Source organism: Pyrus communis, chromosome 11 (genome assembly GCF_963583255.1).
Source record: "Pyrus communis chromosome 11, drPyrComm1.1, whole genome shotgun sequence".
NCBI classification, from domain to species: Eukaryota; Viridiplantae; Streptophyta; class Magnoliopsida; order Rosales; family Rosaceae; genus Pyrus; species Pyrus communis.
In genome coordinates this window covers 18624488-18640180 of record NC_084813.1, presented here as the reverse complement: position 1 = coordinate 18640180, position 15693 = coordinate 18624488, and the positions used below count along the sequence as shown (strand labels likewise).

Here is a 15693-nt window from a genome sequence, read left to right as displayed (position 1 = left end):
GTTCTCATTTTTTGATAGTACATTGTATCGGCCACGGAAACTATGAGAAGTGAGACATGTATACTTCGGCTTGATAACTTTTTGACAGAACATAAGACACAAAAACTTTTGTCTCTAAAAATAGGATCTGTTAAATAGTATATAATGTGTGACAAACGGGCTTTTGTGCCTTTACAGAAGCTACTAAACAAGGCCCTAGCGTTTAGTATATTTAAATAATATGTAAATTTTGTATAAATATATCGTGCCTGTTGTGTAAAATACAATTTATAAAAATTATGAAAAAAAAAAGTTATTAATCCTCTCTCCTCTCACCCCCTTGGAGAAGTCTCTCCTCCCTCCTGCATCCTCGCTCCCTCTTCTCTTTCACGCAACGGCGCTGCGGTCCACCGGTCACCAACGACTGTCAAATTATATCTCCATAATCCTCTTCCCGTCCTCTTTCCAAACCCCATGTTAGTTTCTACAAACTCGTAATCGAATTTCCTCAATTTTCGATCTAAGAAACGTAAGGATTTTGATCGGCTTTTATGTGTTTTGTAGGTATGGGAGCGGCGGGAAGGCGAAGAGCGGAGTTGGGGTGGCGTCGATGTGTGTGATGAGGCCGGAGCTGGCGGTGAAGTCGAGCTTGGGTATTTTCGCGTTTTCAATCTCGATTTTACACTGCTTCAATTTGATTTAGGATTTTTTGGTGTTGTTTTGCTATTTTAATCTGTCACTGGTTGTATAGATTGCAATACAACATCAATTGGGTTGTTGAAAGGTCAAGTTTTCTTGGTGTAATTATTGTTCTAACTAGATGCTAAGAGTGTGAACATCGATTTGATGCTTGTATATGTGTGTGTGTGTGTGTGTGCGCGCGTGTGCAGGTGGAGCGAAGTTGAAAGTTGACGAAGATTTTCCACAGAGACGTAAGTTGTTTGTCTATTTTCAATATATTGTTCTTAGCTCATGGCATTTTCTTTCGACTATGTTCTGTAAAAGCTTTATTTTTCAATTCATAAAAGCTGTGGGACTCTTAAAAGTTATAGGCAAGAAGGGAATGTGGTAAAGTGAGCTTCATTGCATCCAACGCCTGCGAGTATTGCATTGAGTTTTCTTGGTAGTAATGCATTTTTTTTGTTTTTAATGTTTGAAAGTTTTGGTCTTGAACATCACTGGAATATGTGGTAGTTGATATCATATCTCTTCGAAGGCATTTGGCCTTACTTTTGCTAGGGGTGTTGATATCATATCTTTTCAACTGTTTCTTAATTTAAGTTTGTATTTTTTTTTTAATGGGTTAAACAGCTAATGATGAGAATTGAATTTTTAAGTAGAGTACTTATTTATAGGAAGCAGGGTCTTAGAGAAAATTGTAGTAAATTCAAATTCATTATTGTTATTTTCCTTTTTTCACAGGTTCCTGAAGCTTATGATCGGCCTCTCTTCTCAGGTATTGATATAACTTCATTTTAATGCAGTATGATGCTTTAAGTTTAGAGATTGTTTTGGCCAAACAATTTCTCTGTCCACACTAATAAACTATACTAAGCTTAGAGATTGTTTGGGCTGAACAATTTTTCTTTAATTTATAATGTCGATTTCTTGTTTGAGTTTCACATTCGATTGATCTACCAACAACAGAAACCAAGGTGCGCCTCACTGGTACCGAATTTCGGTCTCGTAGAATTAAATTTGCTAAATTTAAACTTATTCGTTTAATTTCAGTCTCATTTAGGAGAATGGATTCAGTTTGAGTGTCCTCCTCCTTGATTCAATTGCACAACTCTTTTTCCTTTTTTTTTTGTTTTTTTTGTTTTTAATTACAGTTTTGGATATTGGGGTTCAATAATTTTCGAGAATTCAAGCAATGCTTATATCCTAAATTATAAATATTCTTGGAGTCCTATTTTAGATAGGTTTAGGATTTGTCTATTATGGACTACAACCTCCCTCCCGGTTGCCTACTAGGGTTTATGTCTATAAATAGTCGTGTCAAATAGGGAAAACGATAATCGTCATTTACGTCTCAGAACTCTCTCAAGTTCATAGTTTCTCTCAAACTACTTTTTTGACTTGGGCATCGGAGGCCCTTTGGTGGATACATTCCCTCCTTTTTTGGGTGTTTGTCAATTAGATTAACGATGTTTCTTGAATTATATGTGGAATTTTGTCAATTCAACTGTACGAAATTTGCATCTATAGTGGCGATGATGATGGTAACATGGGTGAGGGTGTGGTTAACAATAAGGGTGGTGGAAATGGTGGTTATGAGGTAGTAGGATTGATGATGGCGGAGATGGTGGAGGTGGTTATGATCATGGTGGCCCGGTGATGGGGTGGTGATGGGAGATACTAGTGATGATAGGTGTAGGATCTAGTGGCAATGATGCTTGGTAGTGGACATATGGCGGTATATTTGCGAAGACCATTGGAAGGTGGTAGTGGGGGAGTACAAGATTTTTTCTCTTTTCTTAAAATTCTGACCTTGTTTTATACTTAGTTTGTGGTTTTTATCTTTTTATTATGTTATTAAGTTTCACATGAAAAATAACTTTAATGTTTTACACAATCTAGGCTAATATTGTATTTTATGTTATTCATTTTATGGGTCTATTCTTAAAAACTAACACAAACGCATTTTGTATTTCTCATTACCAAACATGCACTTATGCTCCCAATAATCTCCACAAATGAAGAAAACTCTCCTAATAATCTCTCAAATTTAGCAAGGTAGGGAGGTATTAGTGATACTAATTTGGTGTCGAACTTGTCATCTATGTGAGTTATAATTGAGACCTTCTACGTACAAGTAAAGATAAATATCATGTACTCCCTTGTTAAAGTTAATCAGGAATTCGAAGTGGATAACCCAAATTAGATCGTACCTTTTATGCAACACTTCCTAACTTGTTAATGATGGGAGAGGAAGGGGATGGCAAACCTGAGCAAATTGACCTCCTTCCGTTATTAGCTTGGGAATTTTCTTCATTTTGAACCGTTACAGAAATATGGTTGATGCGAGGAGGAGGTTGTATGTCTATGCCTATCAAGACAAGAAAATATGTCATAAAAGTGAAAGCAAATAATTAATAGAAAGCGAAGGAAGTATGTTGTACACTAACTGTCATAAATCTGTTGTTGCCAGAAATTGAGCTCCACTCCACTCCGGAATGAAGAAGCCATACGAGCCAAAATTTCTATGGGGGTCGCCACTCGTACTCCCCACGTAGTGTGCCTTAACTTATAATCCATTCTCGAAGTAAGGGCCAATTTTGGGCAACGGTTAATTAAATCCCATGAGATATCTGTTTATTTTAAACGTTAAGAATTTTTCAAAAATAATTAGTTTGCTATAATAATTTGTAGCTATGGGAAAAAGAGTAAACTGTAGCTAGTTTTGTAATCACGATTTTAATTTGAAAACCAAAAACTTGTTTGATAAATACTTTTAATTTTCAGGTTTCATTAAAAATAAAAAAAAATAAAAAACTGAAAGCTATTTTTTCGGTTTTCAAACTTCGAATTTCAGTTTTCAATTTTTTTTTTTTTTTGGAAATTTGGAAGTGGTTTACTAAACAACTGAAATCATTATTAAAATAACCCTTAATTTTCATTTTTGTAGTCCTCAACAGCATGTTAGTACTCATATTTAAAAACTTTTACCAAATTCTTTGGATGGAAAACAATTGGAGATTATTGCAGCGCCACGAGTTCCTTTGTCTGGCATTAAATCTTCAAGTGGAGTGACGGAGTAGAGATATCGAGCCATATCCCAATGACCAAACAAATAAGCTGCCTCAAGTGGAATGTCGTTGAAAGCATCGGGAATGCTGAGTAATTTTTTGTTCTTTGTTACCATGCATTCAGCCATTTCGGTAATCCCTTCAAATGCAGCAATAGCAAGAGCTGTCTGATCACCCTGTGATTTTATTTCCAAGTCGCCCTCTTCCATCAACGACACCAATTCTTTCACAATATCCACATGCCCAGCCTCAACTGCAATGTGAAGAGCTGTCTTCCCAGAAGATGGATGTCTTGCTCTTACTGCCTCCGGATGTTGGATGTGAAAGTCCCTTGCAGTTTCCCAACGACCAGCTTGCACAGCCTCAAAGAAAGGTTTACACGGACTATATTCAAATCCTGTCAAATTTATCGTGTTTGTTATTGTTAATTTCCCCATACTTGTTTAGTTTGATGCATGAACTATTCTGTAGTTAAACTTCAATCATAGAAACGATGGAAGATAATGTTAAGAGTTCCTTGTTATTTAACTTTTTAATGAAGTTATATGGAATTATATGACAACTAGAAAAATTATATGGGATCATTGTGATTAACACTCCAAAGTGTTAGGACAATAGAGCACTGAAATTTAATCACAAAGAAAACCAGGAAATCATTCATGCCTTTAATTAAATTCATAGTTTAAATATGTTATGGTCCATGAGATTTGAAATCAATGGAAGCGGGTCCATGAGATTGTCCACCATCAATCATTTTGATTATTCGATGAAAAATCATGTTAAATAAGGATCAAAATGACAAAAAAACCCTCAATTCAATAAACAATAGGTCAAAATGATTTGACAAAATTTGAGGATATTTTTATCATTTTATCTTTATTGTAGCGCCAAGATGTCCTTTGAAAAGAAGAGTAAAGGATTTTTTTTTTTTTTCTTTTTCCTGTTCTTTCGGCAAAGAGAGACAGACACCTTGTTCCATTTGTTCCATGGTCTCCGAGACATCTTGCTCCATTTGTTCCATTTGTTCCATGGTCTCCGAAACACGTTGTTCCATGTTCTCCGAAACACCTTGTGCCATGTTCGACCTGTGATTCGGTGGAGCATATCTCATATATTATCTAAACAAACAAAAAATTGGCAATGAAATTAAAGTAGTCTAATTACTACTTACGGATTGAAAGGAATGGAAGCCAACAAACTGCAGCTAGCTAGTTATTAAACTCTAGTAAGTATGCAAATAAGCAATGAAATAAAGGCTTGCATTGGCAAACTAATAAGAAGAAAATGGGGGAAAGTGGGAAGTTACTTATAGAAATGAAGAGGTGTATGGGCTGCTTTTCCTGGAATAATATTAAGGATCAGCTGGACACGCAACCTCCACTTGAATATTGGTATCATATTCCTAACATAAATGCAAAGTTGGGCAAAGCCTTGTTATTAACTGAAGAGGATTCAATAAGCAAACCTACCTAAACGCCGAAGGAGTAATCAAATGTAACCAATACAAAATAATAAAAAGAAAAAGGGGGCAATAGCCACGTTCAGAAAGCAAGGAAAGAAAGAAAGGGAGTTGACTTGAGTCCAGATCCCTCACGATTGTTCCTTTTGTATTCTTGGGGTTCCTGGCAATCTATTTGTCTGTTTGTTTAAAAATATTATCTCAGTAACCAGTGATCAAGGAACGCATGGTTACTTATTTTTAGATTTGATATTAAGAATGAAGAATAAATAGATATACTTTTAGTATTTTAATCTCTACTCTTAGTATCACACAAGAGAGTGACCAAGAAATTGAGGACTCTAGTATTTTTACTTATGTCATATATTCTTAGTTGAAAGTTGACCCATAGTGACACACCCCGACCGAGATCAGGGCGTGCTGGCCGTCACGTGGAAGTGACGTAGCCACGTGCACAGTACGGAAGCTAATAAAATAGTAATACAAATAGCGCGAATAACTAAAAACTAGCATACATAAGTAATAGAATTAAGTGCTAGCGTAGGTGAGACGCTAAGTTCAGAGCAATAGGCCTACAGCAGTCCAAAAGAAAAATGATGCGACAACAGTACACCCGAAGGTGGCCCTACGCTGGTGATCGTCTGTCAGAAATGCCGGGAAAGCCCTCTGGGAAACCATCGAACCTGCTAGACAACTGGAACCTGGAGGGGCGCAAAACAAAAGCGTGAGTGGGCAAAAACAAAGCTTTTCGAAAACAATTTAGTAAAAATACATTCTAACCCCTCGCCGTAAAACCTGTATACTTCCCAGAAAATAAACATATATACGTATATATAAATATGCCAATCATGCTCAAGAAATGCCATGTCGAAACCTCAAAATGAAATGCAAGTGCTCAGGTATAATTCATAACAATAACATATAATCTGGCAGCCGGAGTCACCTAACGTGATCTGTACGGCTGCATATAGAGCTCAAATCTAAATCTCAATAACTAAACCTGCCCACGAGTCGGAACCACCTAAAGTGGTCTGTACGACAGGCCTGGGTGTAATACATATAAACGCTCTAGTGCTACGATCACGTGAAGGCTGTGCGAATAATCGCGGGTCACCTACGAGTCGGAACCACCTAATGTGGTTTGTACGATAGGACTGTGCACCTAACTTCGATCCAAGCTGAGCGTGTTGTGCGGGAGGTGAACATCATGTGAAGGACTGTGCCCTACTCTGGGCGGGAGCACTAACACCGGGGGTGCAGGTTATGAGCTCTCTAAGTATCTCGAATCACTACTGAATGTAAACATGAGTACACTTACCTGGCACTTACCTGTGCGTCCACAGCACCCAATATGCATATGTATATATAACCGATTGATAATGCAACTAACGATGCATAAACAATGATAATGTAATGCATGGCATAAAACTAATAAACATTTAAATCAATTATGGGAAAATATAGTATATAGGTATATACGGAAAACCAAAAGCCCACTCACTGGTATGTGGAAGGGTCGTAGCCCCCTGCCTCGAGTGACCACACTCGTCCTCGGGATACGTATCACCTATATGCGAAACAACTATAAAAACGTTAATTTTAAAGCACATAACCTACCTTTCGTAATAACTTCTCATACATTGCTCAAATGGGGCAAATGAATATACCAATGTGCTCTACTCAACCTCAGGATCACACCCAAATTTTTAGAAAAATTTTCCACCGCCGCACGCGCCCCCACGCGCCGGCCACGAGCAGGCACGTGCCTGGCACGCTGACGGCGTCAACTGACGCCGTAGGGAATATTCCGTCAGTTCTAACGGATTTCGTCAACGGCGTCAGGAATATTCCGTCAGACTTGACGGAATATTCCGTCACCTTCTCCGGTGAGCCTCCGGCGCCGGAAAACTGGAAAATTTTCAAACGTTTATATCTTCTTCGTTTTTCATCCAAATTTCACAAAATTGGTACCAAAATGAAGCTTAGAACTAGAGGAACACAATTATACTACTTTCAAGGGTTAAAAACCACGAAATCTCACCTATCAAAACCACCCAATTCCGGCCAACTTCGAATACAGTGCTTCTGACGTCCAATTCCTTCAAATGAACTACTCCGAGCCTCCTTGGGACCCCACCAAGCTTCCTACAAGCTTCAATCTCCCTAAAACGTGAAAAATCACGTGTGCATGAACAATGTTCGAAATCGGACGTTATAGTTTCAACGTGAAAACGGTAGTGTTCTTACCTGAAAATGGTACGGTTGGACTCCCACGAGCCTCACGAGCTCGAATATGGCCTTGGTTTCCTCGATATGTGGGTGTTTGATGGGTTTTGGGTGTGTGTCCGTACGTATATGGTGAAAGGGAAGGGAAATGGGGCTCGGGAGGATCACAGGGAAAGGGACAGAAAGGTGTGGAGTATGGGAGTGTGTGTGTGGCTCCAAACATGCCAACCAAACTCAAAAACAACAAATGAACGTAAAGAAATCAAACTAGGGGCAATTTTGTCTTTTCACATGTACGTTAAAATGTTTCTGGGACGGGCTATCACAAGCTACCCACCTTATTAGAATTTCGTCCCGAAATTCAAAACAACCAAATAACAACCCATAGTGGTCAATGAACAAACGAGGATACAAATCCCTCATCCGATCTTCTGTTTCCCACGTAGCTTCCTCGACTGAATGATTCCTCCACAAAACTTTCACTAAGTTCACCGTCTTGTTCCTCAGAACTTTTTCTTTCCAATCTATGATCGTCACCGGTTCCTCATCATACGTCAAATCTGGATTAATTTCTAACGGTTGAGGAGGTATCACGTGAGACGGATCAGCAACATAATGTCGAAGCATAGACACATGAAAAACGTTATGCACTCTAGCCAACTCCGGAGGCAACTCCAGCCTGTAAGCTACCTCACCAACTCGTTCTGTGACCATGTATGGTCCGATGTATCTGGGACTCAACTTACCCTTCTTTCCAAACCGCACGACACCTCTCCATGGTGAAAGTTTCAGAAATACCCAATCGCCAACCTCGCCAACCTCATACACTCTGTCCGTAGTATGCCGATCTGCTAAACTTTTTTGCCTGTCCTGGGCTGCTTTCAGGTTAGACTTAATCACCTGAACATTCTGAGTAGTCTCCTCAACAATCTCCGGACCCACTAAAACTCTTTCTCCAACCTCTGATCAACACAACGGAGTGCGACAAGATCTACCATACAATGCCTCAAATGGCGCCATGCCGATACTCGAATGAAAGCTGTTGTTATAGGCAAATTCCATCAAATCCAACCGCTGGTGCCAAGCATCACCAAACTGTAACACCGAAGCTCGCAACATATCCTCCAAAGTCTGAATAGTTCTCTCTGATTATCCGTCTGTCTGAGGATGATACGCCGTACTGTAAAGTAGTCTCGTACCCAAAGCTTCCTGAAAAGCCACCCAAAACTTAGATGTAAATCGTGGATCACGATCCGAGACAATACTCACAGGGACACCGTGGTACTTTACAATCTTCGAGATAAACAACTCCGCTAAACGGCCCAACGAATACTTCTCTCTCACTGGAATAAAATGTGCCGACTTAGTGAGCCGATCAACGATCACCCAAATGCCGTCAAAACCATTATGTGTACACGGAAGCATGTACACAAAATCCATAGTAATATTTTCCCATTTCCACTCTGGAACGGGAAGCGGCTGCAATAACCCAAACGGCTTCTTCCTTTCCGCTTTAACTTGCTGACAAACAGCGCACCTACTCACATACTCAGCTATCTCCCTCTTCATACCCGGCCAATAATAAAATGGTCGAATGGTATGATACATTTTAGTAGCTCCTGGATGCATGGCGTAAGCCGAGATATGTGCTTCATCGAGAATTTCCTTCTTTAAATCCAAATTATTAGGCACGAACATTCTACCCTCTTGCATCAACATGCCATCCGAATCACGAACTTTGAGGTCTCTCCTCCTTCCTCGATCTCGAGCTTGAATTAGTTCTTGAGTCTCCCTATCTGCTACCTGAGCTTCAAGCACCCGATCAACTAAAATTGGTCTGACTTGAAAATTAGCAAGTAACGCTACTTCTCGATCTTCTGCTTCTAACCTCACTCCCGTAGAACGTAAGTCTGCCAAAAGAGGAATACGACTAGCGTACAACGCATTGATACGGCCCTGAGACTTCCTGCTAAGTGCATCAGCCACTACGTTTGCACGACCAGGGTGATAATCAATCGTGCAGTCGTAATCGCTGAGCAACTTCATCCACCTCCGTTGACGAAGATTAAGTTCCTTCTGAGTAAAAGATACTGAAGACTCTTATGATCTGTAAAGATCCTACATTTCTCTCCATAAAGATAGTGTCTCCACAACTTCAACGCAAAGATAATAGCGGCTAACTCCAAATCATGTGTAGGGTAATTTAACTCATGAGGTTTCAACTGTCGCGAAGCATAAGCAATCACCCTACCATGCTGCATCAACACACATCCCAGACCATTCAAGGAAGCATCGCTATAAACCTCGAAATCACCACTATCGTCCGGGAGTGCCAAAACAGGTGCATGAGTGAGACAATGCTTCAATTGCTGGAAACTCTGCTCACACTTATCGTCCCACTCAAATTTAACGTCTTTCCTCGTTAATCTCGTCAGTGGTAAAGCAATCACAGAGAAATCCTTAACGAACCTCCGATAATACCCCGCCAAACCAAGGAAACTTCTCACCTCAGTGACGGTTCGCGGTTGCTCCCAATTCTCCATAGCTGCGACCTTCTGAGGATCCACCAAAATACCCTGAGCAGAAATGATGTGTCCCAAAAACGCGACTTGGTCTAACCAAAACTGGCACTTGCTAAACTTAGCATACAGTTGGTGTTCCCTCAACCTTTTCAACACCAAAGTAAGATGTCGAACATGCTCCGCCTTCGACTTAGAATACACCAGAATGTCGTCGATGAAAACAATAACAAACCTATCCAAATATGGCTGGAACACCCGGTTCATTAAATCCATAAAAGCAGCTGGTGCGTTCGTCAACCCAAATGGCATAACCAGAAACTCGTAATGACCATAACGAGTCCTGAACGCCGTCTTAGGAACGTCATCCCTACTAATCTTCAGCTGATAATATCCATACCTCAAATCAATCTTGGAGAATACACAAGCACCTCGAAGCTGATTAAACAAATCATCGATATGCGGCAACGGATAACGGTTTTTAATCGTCACCCGATTCAGTTGCCTATAATCAATACGCAGCCTCAAAGTTCCGTCTTTCTTCCTCACAAACAATACCGGAGCGCCCCAAGGCGAAGTACTAGGCTGAATAAACCCCTTATCCACCAATTCCTGCAACTGAACTTTCAATTCCCTTAACTCAGCGGGAGCCATACGATAAGGAGTCAAAGAAATAGGATTAGTACCTGGAAGCAACTCAATAGTAAACTCCATGTCTCGATATGGTGGTAAACCAGGTAAATCCTCGGGGAAAACATCGGGAAAGTGTTTGACCACTCTCACATCCTCAACTCTGCTAGGAACGGCTTCATCCAACACCACATGAGTTAGGTACCCCTGGCAACCTTTAGACAACAACCTTTTCGCTCGCAAAGCCGAAATGACGCCATGTCTCACCCCACTCTGCTCACCCACAAAAGTAAACACAGGTAGTCCAGGACGGTGAAACGTAACTATTTTCCCGTAACAATCAATATTGGCACGATAGAAATGCAACCAATTTGTGCCCAGAATCACATCAAAGTCGACAATATCTAACGGGATAAGATCAGCTGGCAAACAACACCCTCAACTATCACTGGACATCCTGGGTACACACGATCTACAATACATCTCTCCCCTCTAGGCATAGCGAACTCTAAATCGTACCCTAGAGGTGTGGGGCGAGGTTGCGTCACTTGAGCAAATGTATGAGAAATCACAGAATGTGTAGCTCCACAATCAATTAATACTCTAGCAAAATAACCAAGAATATTTAACGTACCCATAATCAAATCCGGGTTGTTCTGAGCATCCTGCAGAGAAATATTGTGAATACGCCCCTGGGCCTGCTGTCGTCTGCCGTGACCTCTGCTCGTCTGACCACTGCGACTCTGAGTACCGCACCCCTGACTGGGCTGACCAGACTGCCTCGAATACCCCGCACTACTCGTAGCGATCTCTCCCGGCTGAAACTGTCCTCCCTGAAACCACTGAGAACCACCTGCTGAAGTTGGAGGATATGACATATAGCTGCCAGGATACGGAGGATAACTACCCTGAGAATACGGGTCCTGGGGATACTGATACTATCCCGGGGCATAAGGAACAGCATCACCCTGGTAGTGGTAGGCACCACCTCGACCTGCCTGGCCATAACCACCCGGACCCTGAATCTGCTGAATCGGTGCAGGTGGCGGCAAGAAAGTCTGCTGCGGCTTCTGCTGCTGACTCTGAGGACAATTCGCAGCCCGATGTCCCATCTGCCCACACGTGAAGCAACCACTGCTGCCACACCTGCACTCGCCGAAATGCCGATTATTACACCTACGGCAAACTGGGGCTCTGCCTCTACCACCATCACCCTGTCTCTGGCCTCGAGCGCCACCAACAAACCTACCTCCTCGTCCCTGACCAGTGGCACTGAAACCACCGCTAGAAGAACTCGAACTAGTGCCACCCCTCTTGAAGTTCTGAGTCCTACGAGGCCCGAGCGACGCTTGACCTTTACCCTTGTCATCTTTCTTCTGATTGCCATTTTTTTCTTCTTCCTCACTCTCGCTCGGCATGTTCTCTGAATCCTCAATCCTCAACAATATCTCGTAGAAATCCTGGTAGGTATCACAGTGGGTAGTAGTCGCCATCGAACGCCACTTCTTCCTTGTACCTAAGCGGAAACGACGAAGCATCTCCGCTGGATTACCAGCAACGTCTGGATGATAGCAAGACAAATCAGTAAACCTCCGATAGTACTCATTCGCCGTCAATTTCCCCTATCTCAACTCTGTAAACTCCTGCTTCTTACGATCAATGTACTCATGAGGCACAAATCTTCTCATGAACAACACCTGGAAGACATCCCAATCAGTCCTCTCAGCTGGAGTCAAACGGCGAGATTCCTGCTCCCACCAGGCTGCAGACTCCTTACCCAGAAACCATGATGTCGTCTCAACCCACCTCTCAACAGGAAGGTTCCCCTGATTGTGCAACACATGAAAAGTCTTCTCAATGTGCTCTAACCAACGCTCTGCGCCCTCGTGACCCTCACTACCTTCGAACTTATCCAATTTCAAGTTGTACATAGTCTCCAGATGAGTCCTCTGGGGAGGGCGGATCGCTGACTGAATAGCCGTAACAATAGCTTCCCCCCAGCTGGGTAATATCGGGGAAACTAGACTCATCAAAGCGACGTGGTTCTCGACGATGCGGCATAATTCTGACAGAAGACACCAAAACCATTAGAATACTCACAAAAACACAAGACTGCCAAACCTAGGCTCTGATACCAAACTGACACACCCCGACCGAGATCAGGGCGTGCTGGCCATCACGTGGAAGTGACGTAGCCACGTGCACAGTGCGGAAGCTAATAAAATAGTAATACAAATAGCGCGAATAACTAAAAACTAGCATACATAAGTAATAGAATTAAGTGCTAGCGTAGGTGAGACGCTAAGTTCAGAGCAATAGGCCTACAGCAGTCCAAAAGAAAAATGATGCGACAACAGTACACCCGAATGTGGCCCTACGCTGGTGATCGTCTGTCAGAAATGCCGGAAAAGCCCTCTGGGAAACCACCGAACCTGCTAGACAACTAGAACCTGAAGAGGCGCAAAACAAAAGCGTGAGTGGGCAAAAACAAAGCTTTTCGAAAACCATTTAGTAAAAATACATTCTAACCCCTCGTCGTAAAACCTGTATACTTCCCAGAAAATAAACATATATACGTATATATAAATATGCCAATCATGCTCAAGAAATGCCATGTCGAAACCTCAGAATGAAATGCAAGTGCTCAGGTATAATTCATAACAATAACATATAATCTGGCAGCCGGAGTCACCTAACGTGACCTGTACGACTGCATATAGAGCTCAAATTCAATAACTAAACCTGCCCACGAGTCGGAACCACATAAAGTGGTCTGTACGACAGGCCTGGGTGTAATACATATAAACGCTCTAGTGCTACGATCACGTGAAGGCTGTGCGAATAATCGCGAGTCACCTACGAGTCGGAACCACCTAATGTGGTCTGTACGACAGGACTGTGCACCTAACTTGGATCCAAGCTGAGCGTGTGGTGCGGGAGGTGAACATCACGTGAAGGACTGTGCCCTACTCTGGGCGGGAGCACTAACACCGGGGGTGATAGGAGCATATTTATGCGACTTAAATGGCTTGTTCTCGTACATTTACGTTATGTTTCTTTAGTTATTTTAGTATTTTAAGCTATTTTCGTGTGTTTGTAGGTCCAAAGGGCTAAAGGAGCAAAAAGATGCATTTTGGAGACTTTTGGAGCACTTTTGGGCGAAGGACGGATAGCTTATGCTTGAAGCCAAAGTGTTGGACGAAATTGAAGACCTAATTGGAGCCAAAGTGTTGGAACCTTGTTCTCTTTAGTTTTAGGACATTTAAACCTTTCCTAATCCCAATCATGCCATGCATAACACACATCAATTCTAACACATTGTCATTGCACATGCATTTCCTTCATTAGTTAACCCACATGCACTTATCACTTATCATCACCACATATCATATCACTTAATCACTTATCACTTATCATCACCACTTAACCACTTATCATATCACTTATCACTTATCACTTAACATATCATCCACCTACTTCACCTACAACATCCACTTCACCTACAACATCCACTTCACCTACAACATCCACCTACTTCACCTACAACATCCACTTCACCTACAACATCCACCTACTTCACCTACAACATCCACCTACTTCACCTACAAATGACATAGCCATATGTTCCCTCCACTACTCCTATAAATACCCTTGCATTCATTCATTCATGGAGATCTCATTTTCATACACAACACACCACAAACACTTCCATTCCCTCATTGCCGTGAGTCCCCCTTCCCTTATAATCCAAACACCAATCCTCTTCCAATTACACCACTCCTCATCCACTTTCATACTTCCCCAATCCATTCAACACACCAACAACATTCCTTAGACCTTGTGCTACAATAAAGAGGAAGATAAGAGGGTCTAAACGTTCATACAATTCAAGTTTGAGTTGTTGGAATGTTTAGGCGTTTCTTTGATTTCAATGTTTAATTTTAATTCTCTTTGTTTTGTATGAGGAACTAAACCCCCCCTTAGCTAGGGGGTGATTCGAAATATATGTTTATGCTTGCATTTTGATTTGATTACTTCTAATTGCATTTCATAAGTTGTTGATTCAATTTGTTTAACCGTTTGATTGATAACTTATTTATGTATGTTTATTAAGAATGCGCGCTTAATTTTCATGCATGAATATGACGCTAGAATATAAGTGATTTTCACCTAATCGTTATGAACTTATAGTCACAAGTAGTGGAGGTTGCTTATAAACAATCGCGTTAAATGAATTCTTGGCACGAGTTTCATGCTCATCATAGTAACGAATGCCTCGTCAACACTTATAGTTTTCATAATGCTTAATGATCTTTGATTGTATCTTTATTGTGCTGTTCACGTAAAGGACTTTTGGAGAATGTTGTGAATTGCGTTGCGCTAACCCATCCAATTCATTAACTTAAGGAAAACTTGACGGTTAATTTAAGCGGACCTAATTAACCCGGGGTGATGAGTTTCATAATTTATTGAAATGCAATTGGAAATCTTTTTATTATGCAAGTGTAACATATGTGGAGATGACCCCCTTAGCTATTCTATCATCCATTCATTCCATTTCATCAATTTCATATTTACATTCTGTCTAGTTTATTAACTTGTTTCGTTATTTCAAATTTCGTAAAACCTCAATCCCCCTTCTGCTTTAATGTTCATTTTAGTTAGAATTCAATTTAGTTTGTGTTTTTAAAGCATTTTGAGTTTTTGGTTTGTCTTAGTGTTTTAAACTTTAATTTTGTATTCTTTGAGTCTAGTTTAGTGTTTTAAACTGTGTTTTTAAGTTTTTGAGTCAAATCCAAGTGATTAGCAATCCCTCCTAATCCCCGTTCCAGAACGATCCCAACTTGCACCTATACTACAATTGATAAAAAGAGGGTTTAATTTGTGCGCGTATAAATCTCGCATCAAATTTTGGCGCCGTTGCCGGGGATTAGAAAATTTGCTAATCCCTTGGATTGTTTGTTTCTGTATTGTCTTTTAGATTTAGTTTTTATTTGTGTTTTGTTTGTTAAGAACAACATGGCACTTGATAACGCTTCTCTTTTGTCACAGCTCATGGAAAGGTCCCAAATGCAAAGAGTTGATATATCTAATCTTCAATCAAGGAATAACGTGTTTTCCAATACTTACA

The 15693-nt window shown here is 41.0% G+C and overlaps 1 protein-coding gene and 1 long non-coding RNA gene across 5 annotated transcripts in view; one reads left to right on the top strand and one right to left on the bottom strand.

The window, feature by feature from the left end:
- The first annotated feature begins 188 nt into the window (after positions 1-188).
- Positions 189-15693, top strand: part of LOC137707796 (uncharacterized) — a 69818-nt gene continuing 54313 nt past the window's right edge. The window contains exons 1-5 of one of the 4 annotated variants that reach the window (XR_011064731.1): positions 189-455; positions 544-632; positions 870-911; positions 1402-1435; positions 3131-3200. This is a non-coding gene — a long non-coding RNA (uncharacterized lncRNA). Of the gene's footprint in view, positions 456-543; positions 633-869; positions 912-1401; positions 1730-3130; positions 3201-15693 lie in introns of those variants that run through there. The other 3 variants (XR_011064730.1, XR_011064729.1, XR_011064728.1) reach the window with 3 other exon arrangements.
- Positions 3594-4774, bottom strand: LOC137749337 (ankyrin repeat-containing protein NPR4-like). Its single transcript, XM_068489435.1, has 2 exons — positions 4698-4774; positions 3594-4125 (listed from the first exon to the last, which is right to left on the bottom strand). Exons 1-2 carry the CDS (start codon positions 4756-4758, stop codon positions 3635-3637), a joined length of 552 nt encoding a protein of 183 aa, XP_068345536.1. The 5' UTR covers positions 4759-4774; the 3' UTR covers positions 3594-3634.

Coding starts and splice junctions, on each gene's coding strand:
- LOC137749337 (XM_068489435.1), bottom strand. CDS start 4,758: ATGGAACAAATGGAACAAATGGAGCAAGATGTCTCGGAGACCATGGAA. Junction 4,126..4,697: donor CATGGAACAAATGGAACAAG/GTGTCTGTCTCT, acceptor TAAATTTGACAG/GATTTGAATATAGTCCGTGT.